We start from the raw sequence: 19,144 nt of genomic DNA, 5'->3' as shown, positions 1-19,144 counted from the left end.
GAAAAAACAGTGCATGTTTTTAACCACGCCCATGCTGACTTTCCTGACAAACATGTCCATCATTTGTTTCTAGCATTGTATAATTTCTCAAGCCATCAATGTCAAACCTTTTTATCATATTTTAGTTGTTTGTTTAAAAAAATGTTAGCTTGAAACATTACAAGCAAACAGTTGATGTCAACTTTAGCGCAATCAGGTAGATTGCAGCAAGCTACTGAATCTGACAACAAACCAAAGCAAACTCTAGCAGCTGTTTTTATTATTGTAGGAAGAGGAGAAGAAACAAGCTTGAAAAATCTGCACAAGATATCAATTCCTCACCAGTGGCACAACAAAATCCATTTATTTTCTTCTTTATTTGTCTTATTTTTAAAAAAAAATAGATTCCCTCACCGCTTAGGACTCGTTCAAAGTTGCCCCAAATTCATTATTCACAAGACTTATTCCTAGCAGCGAAAACACTGTCATGCAACACACTCCATCAAAGACGTCGTTAATTCCCCTCTGAAACGCCCCTGAATATTAACACCCCACTAAATCAAAAAGAACTTAAAGTGAGGGCTGCAATGACATTTCTCTTCTAACACCTTCCCTAGCTTGATTGCTATAATTATTTGTCTAGCCATAAGTGTGCTCGGCGGCAATAAATGTCCTTCCAATAAAAATCCAGGAGAAAAGAGAGAAGAAAAGAAATATGCCGTAACGCACGGATTCAGTCTTATGTTTTTAAAAAGTATAATTTGTGCGGAATATTGGATATGCCAGTTTGAGTAATGGCAAGGCTAAGCAGGCAGAAATATAAATACCCACGTCCTGAAGGAGGTGCAAAGCCCCCAGAGCCAGACTGCATGCTCTGTCACTGACCTTGATGGGTGGTTTGCGGGTGATGTGAGAGACGAGGAAGTTCATGGCGATGTCCTCGCAGTTGATGTATTCGTCCACCATATCCCTAATAGCTTGGGGCATCACATAGGAGTACAGGTACGCGTAGTACTGCGAGAAGACAAGGAAAAGGGAAAATATGTAAATGATATGCTCCAACACAGCCACATGTGAACCTACCGGGGTGTAGCTGTTTTCATTTTCTGACCTTATGGAAGAAGGCAGCTCCTGTCAGGACCATGGAGAGCTCACAGGAGTAGTTGGAGTTGTAGAGCCAGGACTGGTGGTTGACGTCCCACGCGTGATACCTCCCAGGAAAACCTACGATGCGATCTCTGGCCTCACGCCACACTCTGAGCCACCCAGAGAAGTCCACAAAATATTCCAATTTAAATCAGTTAATTGAGATGCAGGGTGTTTACATGTGCACTTTAGTTTAGCACGATTGCTGTTAGCTGAAGCAATACAGCAGCATACTCCTGGGGTCACAAATCTTTGATAGCGCACTATAACATCCTAAACAAACAAACAACATACAAACACTCAGCGGCTTACAACATAAATTGTGGCCCATATTAGGAAAAGCATTGTGAGACATTACATAATAGAACATAACATTTTAATGAATCACCAATTATTACAGCGCACGCACTAATTAAATCAAATAGAGAGATTGTTTTAAACTTTTACTGGGTTTTTTGTATTATCTGTTTTGCCAATGAATTCAGTTCCTTCAGTTGTATAAACATGTTCTTTTAATTGAACTGTGTCGTGCTATGCCTAATAAAATATGTCCTCCTGTAGGCCGTCTGATAGAATAATCTCGTCTTCACTGATATGGTAAATTTGTTTTACAAAACAATTTGAGTCTTTGTAACAATAATATTTATCATGAATACAAATACAAAGGACGACACATGCCTCTCTATTTTCTAACACTTGCACTTCTTTATTCGCATTGTGCCACTACAGCATACTACTGGATAGTAATCACAAAGAGGCAATATCAAAGCCAGTATAAATCGTCTGACTGATTTAGGTTTAAACATCTTTTAACACCAGAAATACAGTTTCCCTGTTAGAAACTATGATATTGATATGTTCTGTCGAGGAGCTTGGTCTCACAGGCTCTCTCAACAACATTAATGGAAACATTTAAAGCTGGATTCTTTCTAATTGAGTGTTTAGAACCAAATATAATGCTATGTGTCAGAACACATCAAAATCCTTTTACCTACTCACTGCTACTCTGAATCAAAAACTACATACATTAATAGCTTACATGTATAAGCAGCCTTTTTGAGAGCCTCCTAATAAACCACTTTAAACCAATGTAAAACTTAACTATTGAGCAGTGGAAATACAATCCTAAAGAAAAAAAAATCAGAGAAACAGTTGATCATCAGGGTATAACACAGGTCTAACAAACAAGTCTGTTAAACTTTAGGGTTAAAAATCTGTCCAGTTAGAAAGCATCTATCATTGTGAATCCATTTCAGCCACTTTGGTGTAAATTCAAGTGAGAACAATCAACCCCAAACAGTCATGGCAAATGTCTGCCAGGTTTCTTCCTGTTAAAAGAGAGTCCCATTTTAGCCAAGTGCTGTCTCATACCTGGTTTTTTGATTTTAGACATTTTCTCTCCACTATTGTGGTGTCCTTACCTTTAAATATAAAGCACTTTGAGGTGACTGTTGTGATTTGCTGCTATATAAATAAAACTGAATTGAATGTGCACTGTGGCAAAAACAAGACAACCCAACCAAAAAGGGAGTGGTTTTGCAGCTGGTGGCCCACAGGCCATTGCTCTCTCCTATTCCTACTAAGTGATATTTCTCTAGTTTTAATTTTTGTTATTGTTATCGTCACTACTGGTATCATGCAGTCCATTCAGACTGCACAGATAGTCCAGCTCCTCCAGGATGGAACATCCATATGTGCTTGTGCATGAGTAGATTTTGCCAGAAGATGGGTGACCACACAAGGAGAGCTGGACACAGCTAAAGCAGCAGGACCATAACTGAAAACTAAAATGACCTTCATTAGGCTACTCAGTTTTCTGACTGACTGATCAGACTGTGAGGGCGGCATGACAGCCTGACATCCTTTTGTGGGACCTATGCTCACAGACCAGCATCACGTAGTTCCACTGCCAGAGAAAACCACAAGCGCCAGGTCAGCCACTTGTGCCCAATCTCTTCAAACATCATGTTCCAGCCATGATAATATTTGTCAGTGTCTCCAGACTCCATCGCGCCTGTCACATGTGCTCGGTGTGATCCAGCTCTCGTTTGTCAAGAGAGCGGGTGCCAGTAGCTGACCTGCCAGTTCTGGTTTATGCTTTGTAACGGGACAGATTGTTATCCCTGAAGTTTAACTGGTTTTGTGTTCCACTGTGATGATCGAGTGTTCGCTTAATTTCTTTGAGCAGTGTACAAATCAAAAGCGACACACTTTTTCAGAAGTAAACACCGGGCCTGAGGATAGAAGATTTTTGCATTAGGGGGGTTTATAGGCATAAGCTACAACAGTTAAGACAGCTAATGTATCTTTATTGACATAATTTGACCTCTTTAGCTGTTACCTTTTCAGCTCTTATACAATTTTGTAACATTTTGCAAAATTCAGCTATCAAACACCAATAAATGCCGTTTGATTTACTTAAAATCAGATAACGGGGAAAACGACAGCCAATAATAATATTTGGTCATTGCACTCCCAGTCAGTAAACTCTAAAGCCTGACCCTCAACTATGCAGTTGCACTGAGTGACCTAGATGCACAAAATGTGCAAGAACAACAGCACTGTGCACTTGAAATTTGTGACCAAAGAGAAACTGAATTTTATTAAATAATTTAATGGCTTTTATTCATAAATAAGCATTTGACATATTTGAAGACCTCTTAAGCAACATGTAGACACTGTGTGATGGTTCGCTTTTATTTTAGAGTTAACGACAAATTTCTGTGTTTGGATTTCAAGAGTCTGTGCATATGCTGCCCTTTCAAATCCATCTGTTTTAACTTGTTAGCCAAGTAAGCAATGTGTCCATTTTCCTGTCAAGCATTAATTATTTTCTTTTCCATTAGTATACAGTGGGGCAAAAAAGTATTTAGTCAGCCACCGATTGTGCAAGTTCCCCCACTTAAAATGATGACAGAGGTCAGTAATTTGCACCAGAGGTACACTTCAACTGTGAGAGACAGAATGTGAAAAAAAAATCCATGAATTCACATGGTAGGATTTGTAAAGAATTTATTCGTAAATCAGGGTGGAAAATAAGTATTTGGTCACCTCAAACAAGGAAAATCCCTGGCTCTCACAGACCTGTAACGTCTTCTGTAAGAAGCTTTTCTGTCCCCCACTCGTTACCTGTATGAATGGCACCTGTTTGACCTCATCATCTGTATAAAAGACACCTGTCCACAGCCTCAACCAGTCAGACTCCAAACTCCGCCATGGCCAAGACCAAAGAGCTTTCGAAGGACACCAGGAAAAGAATTGTAGACCTGCACCAGACTGGGAAGAGTGAATCTACAATAGGCAAGCAGCTTGGTGTGAAAAAAATCAACTGTGGGAGCAATCATCAGAAAATGGAAGACATACAAGACCACTGATAATCTCCCTCGATCTGGGGCTCCACGCAAGATCTCATCCCGTGGGGTCAAAATGATCATGAGAACGGTGAGCAAAGATCCCAGAACCACATGGGGGGACCTGGTGAATGACCTGCAGAGAGCTGGGACCAAAGTAACAAAGGTCACCATCAGTAACACACTACAACGGCAGGGAATCAAATCCCGCAGTGCCAGACGTGTTCCGCTGCTGAAGCCAGTGCATGTCCAGGCCCGTCTGAAGTTTGCCAGAGAGCACATGGATGATACAGCAGAGGATTGGGAGAATGTCATGTGGTCAGATGAAACCAAAGTAGAACTTTTTGGTATAAACTCAACTCGTCGTGTTTGGAGGAAGAAGAATACTGAGTTGCATCCCAAGAACACCATACCTACTGTGAAGCATGGGGGTGGAAACATCATGCTATGGGGCTGTTTTTCTGCCAAGGGGACAGGACGACTGATCCGTGTTAAGGACAGAATGAATGGGGCCAAGTATCGTGAGATTTTGAGCCAAAACCTCCTTCCATCAGTGAGAACTTTGAAGATGAAACGAGGCTGGGTCTTCCAACATGACAATGATCCAAAACACACCGCCCGGGCAACAAAGGAGTGGCTCCGTAAGAAGCATTTGAAAGTCCTGGAGTGGCCTAGCCAGTCTCCAGACCTCAACCCCATAGAAAATCTGTGGCGGGAGTTGAAAGTCCGTGTTGCTCGGCGACAGCCCCAAAACATCACTGCTCTTGAGAAGATCTGCATGGAGGAATGGGCCAAAATACCAGCTACTGTGTGTGCAAACCTGGTAAAGACCTATAGTAAACGTTTGACCTCTGTTATTGCCAACAAAGGTTATGTTACAAAGTATTGAGTTGTATTTTTGTTATTGACCAAATACTTATTTTCCACCCTGATTTACGAATAAATTCTTTACAAATCCTACCATGTGAATTCATGGATTTTTTTTCACATTCTGTCTCTCACAGTTGAAGTGTACCTCTGGTGCAAATTACTGACCTCTGTCATCATTTTAAGTGGGGGAACTTGCACAATCGGTGGCTGACTAAATACTTTTTTGCCCCACTGTATAGCCTTTTTTTTCTTATGATTCACTACAGGAATGTGCACGAAAAGTGTTTCGATACCTCAAATTGGATGCTTGAAATTCCTACTTTGGACTCACAGAGCTAAGAAATCTCAAAGCGCAAATTAAAGTCTCGAATGAGTTCATGTGAGACCACTTAAAATGTCTAACACACTCGGCTGCCGATTGGCTTCTCCTCTTTGGCGAGAGCGGAGATTGGGAAACATTCCTGTGTAATTCTGGGAGAGTTTGAGATAATTCGTGACAAATGACCCCGCCGTACTCGTGCTCGGCAAGTAAGTTTTTGCCTGCCTCAACAAGCTGCTGCAGCACCGAGTCATAGACAAGTCTGACAGAGGGGAGAGGTTGTAAACCAAAATAACTTAACGGCGCGCTTGATCATTTAATTGGTTTAAGCACGGCCTTCATATTCAGCTCATCTGAGTGCTGTATGGGCAAGACGCTGACAGCACATTTCCCTTTTATTTTCTATACTTTGGTCTCTAGCGGGAGGTTCAGTCTCTCTGTCGGATCCAGTGTTTTTTAGGAACGTGATGTTTCGACATTATTTTGAGCATTTTCACTTCCTTCCTTTTTATTTAACTCAATGTTTACGTTCAGTTTTCTTCAGAAGCACTTTTCTTGAGAAAAGCACCGCTCACAACTTATCATCTTTAATTTATCTATGAATTGTTTTTCCAGTTAATGACTTGCAAGACAAAACAACACCAATAAAAATGAAAATAATTAAACAAGTACTGTGCTTAGCATTTGTAATTAGCTCCCTTTTTAGAGCTCTGCTATCACATTAGAATTAAGAGGAACTTTTTTTTCTGTTGATCTTTGTCACAAAATTCTAATTAAATCAACTTTTCATCTTCAATGTTGCAGCAAAATTTCCACGGTGGGTTAATACGCTTTTAATAAGCATGCCGAAACACCAAATGAAATGACAAGTGTGCACCAGGTGATAGCAAAAACATTTTTCTTCACCTGAAACCAAACATGATCTCATCGTGGCGAAGGTGAGCGTCGTCATCGATAGACAGGATTGCCTCGGTTTCCACGGCATCCCAGGGAAGGAAGCGATTGTTGAGGCTGTTCTTTTCTGTGCGGACCACCTGCAGGCAGGAGAGGAGAGGCAGCAAGAGCTTTAATAAAAGGCACGTTTTAGAGAAGTAGTAGTAGTCTAGATGAGATCTAGTAGTACTTGCTTATGTAGTGACTGCTTCTAAAAACGCTGTTTCCTGTATCTTACTGCAAATCGCTGTTAAATGCAGGCTGTTAAGCTGAAGTGCTTTAAGTGCACTTTATTCTAATACGGTGCCAAAAATGAGCATTTTAGAGACCAGTTAGAGCCCAAGTCCATATCAGTCAGCCTGTAATGATGCTGATGACAGATGCATATTGGTATCTGTGTTTATTGTTTGGTGCATCATGTGAAAACCTTTTCAGGAATGTAATGCAAAAGATTATGCTTGAGGTAATGTAGAAATAATGTGTTGATCAAATAGATTGATCAACACAGGGCTGTGTCTCCATTACAATCTCAGAACTGTATGTAGCACATACAACACGGTAACATCTTAGCTGAGGTGTAGAGTCTTCACGTTAAACGTCATTCTTCCTTTTTAATGCAGCTCTAACACAGCAGCTCTGCAGTGTAGTCATTAACACATTCTTCCAACCAACAGATCCCTGGTGCAATCCCAGGAAGAGATAAATCCATTCGGGGATACATCAGGAAGGGCACTAGGTACAAAAACACTGCCGAATCAAACATGTGGAGCTACCTGTTGTGGTGACCCCCTGTGAATAAGGGGGCAGCTAACAGTAACACTCTGCATTTATAAAAGCTCTGCCCTGCTGAGAGGAAAGAGACATTCCCATCTGCATTTAACCAAGTAAATAGGTAAGAACGCATCATTGGATAATTAGTGCTGCGATTAATGTGTTTCGACTTGCAATAGGGATAGTGGTGAACTGAAACCTTGACTGTAAATCACTTAAAAATGTAGTGAAATCAAATCTTAAATTGAAAGTAGACGTCACAGCTGTGTTAAACAGTTAAAGTAAAAGGACTCTCACATGCACAAAGCAAAGACAACTCAAGGGATTAAGTGGCTAAGGAGAAAAAAAACTTCAATTTGCCAAGGAGTATAAAGACTGGACTCTGAAGTAATGGAAAAAGGTCCTGTGGTCTAATGAGTCCTCTATTACAGAGCGATGGGAGCATGAGGGCATGATGCTTAATCGTCACCTACGATTTGTAAGGAAAAAATGCTTGTTACAAGGATGTAACTTGTTTTTTGCTATGAAGACCCACATTAATCGGTTAATTTAGTTGATGAATTTAACCAAATTAATAATATAAATAATTCATTGACAAAGACTGTGTATATCAGTTTCCGTCTGGCACCACCAAATTCTTTAGTACCTCCCCATCAGCTCACCACATGTAAAGAAAGTCAGTGTGACAACCTAATGGTGTGGATGTGAAACACATGAATATTTGATTTTTCATCCTTAGTTCAAAGGCACAGATTTTATTATTCATGGGTGTCAAGCTTCTTCAATCCTTTTAGTAAAGCTGCTGGTAATTTGTATGGACTCCAACATATTTTCAAAGAGACTGATCCTGATGTACTCAAAGAAACTTTTCATCTGACACATCAAACATCGCAGGTTACCTTTTTGCATTTTAGAGAGAAAGGATGAGCACGAGATGATTTCCTTACTCATTTAGATAAATTGTTGGACGTAAAAAAGATTTATCTTTCTATACTCACCACAATGGGCAGGCCGATGTCTGGCCACAGCAGGTCATCTGAAGGAGGCTTAGGAGAATTCCACACTACCACTACCTTGTTAAGGTATGGCAGTCCATTCAGCCTCTCGAGAGAGTTCATCAGGACCTCCTCCCTCTCATAAGTCAGCATGACTACAGTGAACTGCTCTCGGGGAACATTCCCACCCAGAGCAGCCTGAAACTCCTTTCCAGAGCCTCCTGTACCTCCTCCAATAGGCCTGAAACCAGTACCTGAGCCAAGGAATTTGGCCTCAGAGGGCAGCACCGGGTCAAGAGGAGTGTGAGGAAACAGGTGGAAGGGCCCCGGGGCCCGGTTCCATGATCTGTAAGTGTCTGCAGCTGTATATGTGAAGTTGCGGAGAAAGCGTGGAGAGGCATAAGGAGGTTCCGTCTCGACGGGACCCAAATCCAGATCACCGTTGTCGGCCAGGTTGGCATCTGTCCCAGCCAACTTCCCGGCTTTGTGAGGAATCTCATGAACTGGCTCTTCTTTCATGGGTGCAGCAGGAACTTGGATGCTGGTTCTGATACTGGCCAGAATGGTGTTGAGAACATTTTCTGAGGTTGAGAAGTACGTTTCCCACAGAAAGCGGCCCTGTCGCCTCATAGCCAACATGTCATTGTCTGACAGGCTCCTCAAGAGGAAATGTAGCTCTGTTACACGGGGCTTGGGGACCAAAATGGCAGCTTCACTCCAGCGAATAAACTGGTGGTAAGGCAGTCTGGAGTGGTCCCCCAGGACAACAGGGATAGCCCCCACTTCTAAAGCCTCAAACAGCCTCATCCCAAAGCCTGCTGATGCTACAAGTTGTCCATCCCCTGCAGCAATCACCAGGGCAAAGGTAGAAACCTTGAGGACCTCCAGTCTGTCTTCTCTCTCTCCACAAAGAGCCCACTCTGTTGGCAAACTTGGCCTCGGGTTCTTGCAGGTGAATTCCACCAGGACCTGATCCAAGTGGCTGTCCTGCACTGCCTTTAAGGTGCCGATTATGCGATCGTCATAATCGGCTGGTGGATCTCCTTCCATTTCCTCCTCGAAAGACTGGGGCGGTGCCTCCTGTAAGCTGCTCCTCAGGGACTCCACCCTCTCCCCCTGGAATGTGAAAAGGTATTTCCTCTTCACGGGAACTTGAGGTGGCACTTCTAAAAAGTTGGGTTCAGAGAGGGCATGAACTAGCGGGGACACAACTAGGTCAAAACCATCACGGTACTGCTGCTCCAGGAAAGTGGACTGAGCAACTGCTGCTCGCCCTGTGCTCACATTATACAGGAAGTTCTGTGTCATAGACTTTCTAGAGAGATGCACCAGTACATGGTTGTGTCCATCAGACCTCCAGTAAGGAAGAGCTTTCAGTTGCTTCTCCAGCTCTGAAGGAGATGGCAGTGGGAAGGAAGGGGACTCCTGCAGCTCTCCTACCAGAACCAAATACAGACAGGCAATGTTGGGGTTATTAGTTACATAAATGTTGCTCTTAACTGATGCAACAAAAGCCTGCTTTACCAGAGGGTCAATATAGCTCCCCCATGGGTAGGAGTCTGTGTCATAGACATATACAGGGAACCCAGATGTAAGGGGACAGCGCGCATAGTCGAAGCAGGAGCGCAGGCGGCAGGAGCGTGGAGACTTGGGTGGTGGCAGCCCCGGATCCTCCTTGTCGGGAAGTAACCTAACAGGCAACGACAGCTTGGGCTGGTTCTGGGCCATCAGTTCTTTATAAGAATGCTCCGTTTGGCTGATAACATTTTTCAGCTGTAGTAGATCTTGCTTGGCGCTGTCGATGCTGCGCTTGCAAGCCTCGATGCGCAGGTTAAGTCGGGCGATCTCCCCATTGAGCTCCTGCCTCTTTGCCTCCAGCTGCAACAGCTCCTCACTGACCGACTCGCGGATACGGCACAGGTCCTGCACATGTTTGGCCTCGCACAGCTCGCCGCCAGGACGGGGCCCAAAGATGTGCTTGTCGCGATCCCCAGCTTCATCAATGGTAGTGAGGTAGTAGTGGGCAATAAGTGGGAAGAAGACCAGGATGAAGAAGAGCATGAAACTGAGCCAAGTAAGACGCACGCGGCGAAACATCCACGGCTGGCCTCCAACGCCCACGCCGCCACCGTTGCGCTGCATTGTTGACTCTCTCAGTCTGTTCTTCGTCCCTTCAGGGAACCATTGCTCTGGCGATCAGCAGCAGCCATGGCCGACCTTGTCAACAAGGCAGTGGAATAGACACTAATTCATCAAACCTGGGGTATAACTCTATCCTTCTGTGAAGGTCATCCAAGGCTGATTACTTCTCCTTAAGAGTCCTGCAGGTATCAGCTAGAGACTCAGTCTCACCTGTACTCTGATATGAATTCTGATGAGTCATAGTCTGCACAAGCTAATGCCATTCTGTTTTTGTGAGCTCTGGCTATTAATCCAACTCTGGGTGAGAAGACAGCCCCACATCTGGGGAGGGGTTCCTCCTCGTTGGGTGCAGGGAATACATAGCTACTCAGAGGTCAGAGTGTGACAGCTGAGAGGGGCCGGTTCTATCCATCTTTCATCCACCCCTCATGAGAAATATCTCCAGAGACTGTGCCTCAGAAATCCACTCTTCCTCCTCCTCCTTGATTCAGAAACCTGAGAGGGAGAATAGCAGAAAAAAGAACTAATGAATGACAATAATTATCTGCAGCAAGAAAAAAAAGAATTTCTGTTTAACTGCAAGAAAAGCTGTTTGGCATTAAGCTTTAATATGGAAAAATATTTACATTTTTTTAATGCACCTCAAAGCTTAAAGCTGAGCGAGATGTATAATTCTGTTTGATGAAGGCTGGGTGCAGTTAGTAAAGCAAACTCATTAGCCGCAGCAGGGTTGGTCACTTGTCACTTTCCCATTAATAAGGGCGGCCTAGTTTGTTTACTTAGATATGCAAGAGGTAAAAAGCCCAGAAATATAAATACAGTTAATAACTGTGTATATGGAATATTTACAGCTAAGCTTTCCACATCCAGCTACAATAAATATTTCTGTATAGAGCAAAACTCCGCAGCTTATCCAGTTGCTTTTTTTTTTTTTTTTTGCTGCATTCTGTGCATGACTGCCTGGAGAAAAAAAACATCCGTATGCTGCAAAATACCAGGGGGTAGGTATCTTTTTCTTTCAATTGTTCTCTCTTTTTAAAGTCACACAGAAAAAGCAGAAAACCAGGGAGAGCCATCACTGCGAAACTACAAACGTACAGCGAGCCAACACCAAGAGTACCTTGAGCAAATCTCATTAAAGGCCTCCGCCTGCATCCCAGCCTCATCACTGCCTCAAATTACTCAGCATCCTTGATAACAGTTTATCCCAGAGTGTGATGCTGAATTATCTTCACTAGCTCAGGAAAGAAAAAGGCTCAGGCACACACAAAGGAAACCAGCTGTAGGGTTGCTGGTTTTATTTCAGTTCCTGAGGCCAGTGGAGGTATGTGCAAGAATAACCTTGCGTACCTTACAGCACAGAACTGGTTAAAAAAATAAAAAGAAAGTAGAGGGAAAAAAAGACCCCAGGAGCTGCATTTTCAGTGTGCAGATGTTGGGAAAAGATAGCTCTAGGGCAAAACCAGCAATACTGAAAGTCACAGCACCTCTTCTTCCACAGCCCTGAATGTCTCTTAAAGACTCTTACATCATAAGCATAATCTAAATTTCACTACAGACTGTTTCCTTCTAGAAGCAGCATGCCACAAATCCATCACACCACAAGCCCTGAGGATGTCGAGCGAGAGGCCAAGCGCCAAACAGACCTTATCAAATACATTACCAAACCCACAACACTGAGAGCGAGCCTCGATAAAGCGGGTCCGACTGACACAGTCGCAGAGACCAGATGAATGCAGGTGATGTTTACCTTTTTCCAACATAACAGCTCCTCTTGATAAGGCTGTTATTCCCTGGGCTACTGGTAGATTCAAACATCTGTGGATGTAACGCTTTCATTGCAGCCTGGTTTGATCACAGCGCACGCAGATAAGATCTTAAAACAAACTGAGAGAAAAAGCCATTTTTCATTCTGTCTGCTTCAAGTGATCACTTCGGCTTGCTGCATCCATGTGGCTGGCATTTCTGATGTTTAGAGATTACTGCGCCCTGAAAAACTGCATCCTGCAATACAGCTGCTGTGCATCTGTCTGTGAGCGTGCCTGTCAAGGAGAGGAATGAGGAAAAGGGCCGGCCAATCACACGACAGGCATGTGATCCCGTCTTGCCTAGAATGACCGCCATAGATCTGCAAGTTTGTGAAAGCAGTCTGAAAACGTTGCATAATATCAATAAGGGAAATCTGTGTTTTTGTGATGACAAGACATCTTTTCTTCATAACTTGTGTGCAGCTTTGTGTAAATGTTTTGGGTTTTTTTTTTCCTTTTGATCCCTCAAAAATAGGTTTACAACACAGGAAGTAATGAGGTTTTTTTTGCCAACAATTTTGAATAAACTAACCATTTTGTCTGCAACGTTTTAGTGAACTGGTTCTTTTGGAGCGCTTTTCTACTCTACTTGAGCACTCAAACCACCTCTATACAACATGCCTCATTCACCCATTCATACAAGCAATTTTCTAAGTGCTTTCTATCTTTCCCTGATGAAGACTTTTTAGTCGATACGCGTAGGTCGTGCATTTCCTTGCTTCTAGTTTTTTATTAGATATTTTTAAATCTCAGCAAGTTTTTTAGTCATTTCACCCTACTGATGAGCACCTGTTTAGAATATTTGTAAAAACATGGCAGCGCTTCATCTCTTTTCTTTACTCACACTCCAAAGGATGTATCAGAGAGAAACTTGAAGAAAGTATTTTGCCCAAGGATACTTTGGCATGCAGACTGCAGCAGCCAGGGATCAAACCACCAACCTTCCAATTAGTGGATGACCTGTTTTTCCTTCTGAGCTACAGCCACCCCAAATGGGAAAATCTTCACATCACCAGGAGTGAAATCTCAAAAAGTTCTGCTTGAAAAACCACTGAAACGACCAGATAAACACTAAATATATAAAAGCAAGCAGTGATATTTTGTTTGTTTTTATGAACCATTAATCACTTAGTTTGTCAAAGATGTTTATTTATAGTTATTTAAAAACAATAATTTAATAACCAAACATAGATTGCCAAAAGCATTCATTAACTAGTGCAAATCAGAGCTGTAATACAGCAACACACATACTTACACGATTAAAATAACTTTATCATCTGTAGCTGATTTAAATTTTCTACACGTTTTAGTCTCGGGGTATCAGTGTGCAATAGATATATTGCAGGCTACAAATGTGGAACTGCACACATGAATGCAGAGCATGACAGATTAATATGAGATAGTCCTGCACAGTAACTACAGTCCTGCATTCTGCTTTAGTTAGGAAGGTACACACAGAAAGCTCCCAGGACATATGACCCTGTGAACGCTGACCCCCATCCTGCTGCTAAGTGATGTGCCTGAGGTGCAGAGTGACCGAACAGGAACTATCACAACAGTCCGATTAATCATTGCCAACATCTGCCAGCGTCACCCGGGTAATGGCAGGCAGATGTTGGCAAACACTACTGCCGGGTCTAATCCAAAGCCAAAAACATGCTGGCCTAAAACTCTTCCTATAGCTGCTTCTGGGAGACTAAGGGACAACACACACACACATAGATAAAACTAAATCTCAGTCCCTTCAGTTGTAACTTTCTAATCTGCAGACTGTCTCCCCCCGCTACAGGCGGCTTAATCTCACTGCTGTCTGCATGGAAAACACATGGGAAAGCATTGATCACTGTGGACTTACTTTGTGGGGGATCAATGATAATGCCATCATTACCTACAGCTGAGCTGCAAGCTGGTTTGGTGTGAAGCACCTAAAGAGCTGTTATTGTAGCCATTTCCATTTGTGGGTTTTTGCAGAAGAGATGTAACAGTGCGCCACATAAAACACTGAAACGCAGCGATAGCGGCATGCCTGTCCTTGCCTTCACCTTATACATCATGGTGTGCACTTACAATGTTACACAAAGCCACTTTGCAACTCTAACTGAATGGCCGCAGGCAGCAAATGTCATAATTATTCACATAGATTTTCCATTATGATGGCTAATCACTGTATATTATAGTACAAATATAACATTACTCAAGTAGAAAATCAATATGCATTTGATATGCATTCATTTTTCAGAGGATGAAATCCTCTGATGCAGTTAAACCAGGAATTCTGTAGTCTTCTCAAGGGAAAGGAGAAGCTCAAGCACAGCCGCCTAGCTGATGACCCAGATAAAAAAACACTCTTGCTCAACATGGTGTGCAATGAGCAAGCAACGACTCAGTCAGCAAATTGCTGGCCAGTCCTATGAATAACACAGACTGTGGGAGTCCAGGAGAGTTAATTTGATTTAGAGGAATAAAAACTGGTTTGATGCAGGACTGGTTTTTATATTAATCCAGTTCAATTTCACAGCTTGAGACAAATCAGGAAACAAAACCTTAAAAAAAAAAAAAAAAGTGGGACAGAATCTATGTTGTGATGTTTGCAAACATTCTGCAATTCATCGTGTGGAATTAACACACGTATTCATGTGAGGTGAAAAGAATGACAGCAGCAGGTGCTCGGCTCAGAGCCTGAATGAAGAAGTGGGGGTGCTGCTGGCATTTGAGGGCAAGAGCTTGTATAAATGTTTGAACAGTCTCTGCAACCTGGCAGTGCTTTTTGAGACGGTCCGGAAATTCCTTTAAGAAACACAGAACACAGACAGCAGTGACATTCAGCTATAACAGGTTTTTACTTGGCTACAATCGATCCGACTCAAGGACCACGTCTCATGAGTGGGGGGGGGGGGGGGGGGGGGGGGGGGGTGGGGGGTGGGGGGGGGTGACACGGAGGAAGGCTGCTGCTGGAGCAGCTGGTGAATGAGTGAAAGCTGAAGTTTCTTAGGAATGACATATCCTGCAACAAAGTCGAGAGCGAGGTTTGTTTTTTTTCTGCCAGCAGATGACGAGTCTGACAGACAGCGAGAAGAAGTCATAGATTCAAGGGCAGAAGGAAATATTTAACTGCCTGTATTCTCTTGCAAAAGCAATTTTGATTTTTTTTTTTTTATATCTAATGAAAACAAGTTGTTTAGCAGTTATGTTGCACAAGTTTTGCACAAGTAAATGTTCCAATGTAGGATTTTTATTCAGTTAAATGTTAAAAATCAAATCTAGTTCATGAAAAAAGTATAAATCCAATGAATTACTTATTATTCCATTATGAATCCTTATATTAAAGGAATAAGTAATAAACCTGGTCACTCCTGTAGAAAAACACCCAGTTACACCACTGTCAATGACGTGAAATAGCTGAGCCTGTTGTTTCCACAGCTTGCAGTATACTTAAAAGACAATGTTCAAAAATAACACCGCTCAAGGACAAAGTTGCAATGCATCACACAATACAGTACAGTAGGCTACAGTATCTCTCTAGTTTCAGCCACTTAGCACATACTGCAGCAGTATGAAGCTTATATGCACTGTAGGACCGGGACCACTTATTGTAAAAATGATCTAAACACCTATTACCTTACAGTAGAGCTCTGAGGGGGAAATCGAGTTTATCATATTTGAATTTCATTTTACTACTTGTTATTTTTCTAGCTGGGGAGCATATGTAAAAGGTCAAACAGTTTTTCTTGTCACTTTAATGCATCGCTAACATACCACTGTAGTTAAATGCTAGGCAAAACCGAAACCTTAATTTAAATGTACACAGTTCTAGCTTACTGGGCCAGTAAGAAAAGGTCTTCGGAGAACACGCTTCTGCACTTGAGAAAAGCTTAATGCCTGCTGGGACTCCAGGTTACCCTGATGCATTACTCTCTCCTTAAGGGGCTTTGGGCTCATTGTGCTTGCATACTACCTTTCCCATAATTAATTGTAATTTCATCGAGGAGTTCGAAGCATAGTATTCCCTGTGGAGGTGATGGGGTGGTGGGGAGGTGGAGGCAGCTGCAGGAAAGGCACAGTGGTAGGGCTGTGTGAGGGGAGCAGCTGTTGTAGCCATGGATCACAGCTCATCTGCAGACAGCTGACAGAGGCATCGCAAGGACTTTTATCACTAGCATGTTACAGAAATAACTGTAAGGCACTCATAGGAGTTATGACAAGACGAGAGTACTTGATTAAAGCTAGCAATTGATGGTCCTACTTAAATTGCTGAAGCTACTTGATGAGTAGCATTAAACCTTGCTTGAAATATTTCATTTTATTTCATTTGTGATGTTTGCTGCTTCATTTTGTGGTTGTAAATATGCTTCCAGAATAAGCGCATAACAGTGAATGATGTTGCAACTTTATGTGGTTTAACAATTATAAAAATCACACCGATCGCAAACTAGTTCATACTCCACCTAGCTCTGACTATTATCTTCTTCTTCTTCTTTCAGCTTTTCTCTTTAGGGGACACCACAATGGATCATCTGCCTCCATCTCACCCTATCACCTCTGTCCCACCACCCTCTGCATGTCTCCTTTACTACATCCATGACTTGTCTCTGTGGTCGTCCTTTTCTCCTCTTGCCTGGCAGCTTCACATTCAGCATACTTTCCTAATAATGCCACCATCCCTCCTCTGCACATGTCCAAACCATCTCAGCCTCTCTTCTTTGGCTTTGTTTCCAAACTGCTTAACCTGAGCAGTCTTATATACCAGACTATATAATATATATAAAAGCCTATTAATTACTTCTTCATGTTCCAAATGCATATCATAAGGCATTACTCATATACTGTGCATGCAAATGAAAAATGATCAGACTTTTTCTCTTTTATATTATTAGTGTCTTTCCACAAATGGGTTGGGTGAAATTCCGGGGTATATTTGCCAAATGTCTAACATATTTTATTATTATTATTATCATCATCATCATTATTATCCTGTCATCTACAATCAAGTAAACAATCCTCACATTCTTTTTTCACCCTGATGCTTCCCCTAATTCATCGTGTTTGACTGATTTCATACGTTAGTCAGATGTACTCCATCTCAGTTTTAGACAGGTCTGTTTGCTAGCAGAGGATCACACTAAGCACAATGAAAGCCCAGATGCTGCAGATCAAGGACAAGAATGATAGCCATCAACTTCATCCAAGACAATGGAGCTGAAGTTCATCTGGAACTGATTATATTGTTGTTTGTTTGTCATAGAGTACTTGACAAATAAAATATCTGAATATGAGAAACAAAAATATTTCTGCTTAATATTTCATTTAAGAGAGCCACACTCATGGACACATTCCCTACCAACCGCAACTGTCACAAATCAATCTAAATCTCTTGAAAAGCACTGTAGGGGTAGGCTAAACACTGCTAAATTATGCAACGCAGTTCAATACCACTACAAGCAACACTCTCCAAGATGATCTTACAGTTGAAAAAAAATTGCCTCTCACTGGCAAGATTCCTGCAATAAATCCTTACTTTATGAGTTTTATAATGTTCAGTTTGTGTTGCAGAGAGACTGCAGTGATTTTACCAAGGTATTCTCATCAAAAAAACAAAAACAAAACAAAAACCCCACCAGGTACTGAGTGTGTTTAACATACAAATCATAAACAGAGAAGCTATTTTTTTTGAATATGCATTGAAAAAAGAAAAAGAAAGAAAGAAGAAATATATATACGATACTCGTATCGATATTGAACCGTTCGATACAGTGCTTTCGGTTCGGTACGCATATGTATCGAACAATACAAAATTTTTTATTTATTTTATCAACTTTCCTTTTGACGGTGCTGTCTGTGTTGAGCGCTCAGTGGATCTGCGCTCGACAGTGCAGCCTAGGCGGAGTAGTCGAGCACAGATTCACTCAGCGCAGGGCAAGCTAGCGAGACAGAAGTTAATCTCTCCTTGCAACATGGCAAATTGAATCTCCCCCACCCTCATTCAGATCTGGCGTTTGGAACTATTTTGGTTTTCATGTGAAGTATGGCCCTGAAGGTAAGCGCGTCATGGACTAAAGTAAAACAGTATGTTGGATGTGCCAGCAATGCTCAATTACATGGGTGGGAACTAGTGTGTTAGCGCAGTTAGCTCGTTAACGTGTTGGCCATCCAGCCCCACGCACGGGGCGATCCGTGGTAGCTCGTTAACGGAGATTTGCCGTGTTGTGGCGTTAACGTCATTTCAACGAGATTCACGCTGACAGCACTAGTGGGAACACAATGAATATGACTGCACATTTATGCTGACATCATCCTAGTGCAAAGACAAGTGGAAGCAGACAAAAACAACAAGCACGCATGCTACAAACTTTACCGGAGTCATTTAGACAGCCGTTAGCACATGATTCACCTTATGGGGACCTAATATGTTTAATATGCTGCTGAGAATATAGCCCAGAAGAAGCGTATAGTATAGCTTTTATTTTGGAAAGAGCCATTTCTCTGTAATAAACTCTCTTTTCCAAAGATGAGTGATTCCTCAATCAGATACAGGGCTCGCAAAATCGCCCGATTTTTCCACTCGGGCTACCAAAATCTATCTCTGCCCTGCCCGTGGGCCTATCGTAGGAAGGAAAAATATATGTCAATGCTTTTGCATTCTTTCGGAAATGTAGCTGGGTAATTATGTCATTGGCATCGGTGAGCCACTGTCAATATGTGACATATTGAAATCGCGTTTGAATTTGCGCTTGTTTTGTCAGAAGGAGTCCGAACCACAAAAGAAGCGCGTATTCTCGGAAAAGTGGTTGCAGGAGGTGAGCTGGCTTCAAACAAATGATGAACGCACAGAGA

The 19,144-nt window shown here is 42.2% G+C and overlaps 1 protein-coding gene and 1 long non-coding RNA gene across 3 annotated transcripts in view; both read right to left on the bottom strand.

Annotated features, from left to right (window-relative positions):
* The window catches only part of LOC146501814 (uncharacterized), a 241,977-nt gene that overhangs the window by 43,488 nt on the left and 179,345 nt on the right, over positions 1–19,144 (bottom strand). The gene's annotated exons all lie outside the window — the stretch shown is intronic.
* extl3 (exostosin-like glycosyltransferase 3) overlaps positions 1–19,144 on the bottom strand; it is a 41,429-nt gene that overhangs the window by 5,046 nt on the left and 17,239 nt on the right. Inside the window, exons 1-5 of one of the 2 annotated variants that reach the window (XM_085134378.1) lie at positions 12,256–15,195; positions 8,367–11,000; positions 6,571–6,698; positions 1,091–1,235; positions 865–993 (exon numbers count right to left, since the gene is read on the bottom strand). In XM_085134378.1, the coding sequence (XP_084990504.1) occupies positions 865–993; positions 1,091–1,235; positions 6,571–6,698; positions 8,367–10,505 (2,541 nt within the window). In that variant the 5' untranslated portion in view covers positions 10,506–11,000; positions 12,256–15,195. Of the gene's footprint in view, positions 1–864; positions 994–1,090; positions 1,236–6,570; positions 6,699–8,366; positions 11,001–12,255; positions 15,196–19,144 lie in introns of those variants that run through there. The other variant, XM_085134377.1, reaches the window with a different exon arrangement.

The sequence above is a fragment of the Neolamprologus multifasciatus genome, chromosome 15, assembly GCF_963576455.1.
Source record: "Neolamprologus multifasciatus chromosome 15, fNeoMul1.2, whole genome shotgun sequence".
Lineage (NCBI taxonomy): Eukaryota > Metazoa > Chordata > Actinopteri > Cichliformes > Cichlidae > Neolamprologus > Neolamprologus multifasciatus.
The sequence above is the reverse complement of the archived record's forward strand: the minus strand, read 5'-3'. Positions and strand labels throughout refer to the sequence as shown.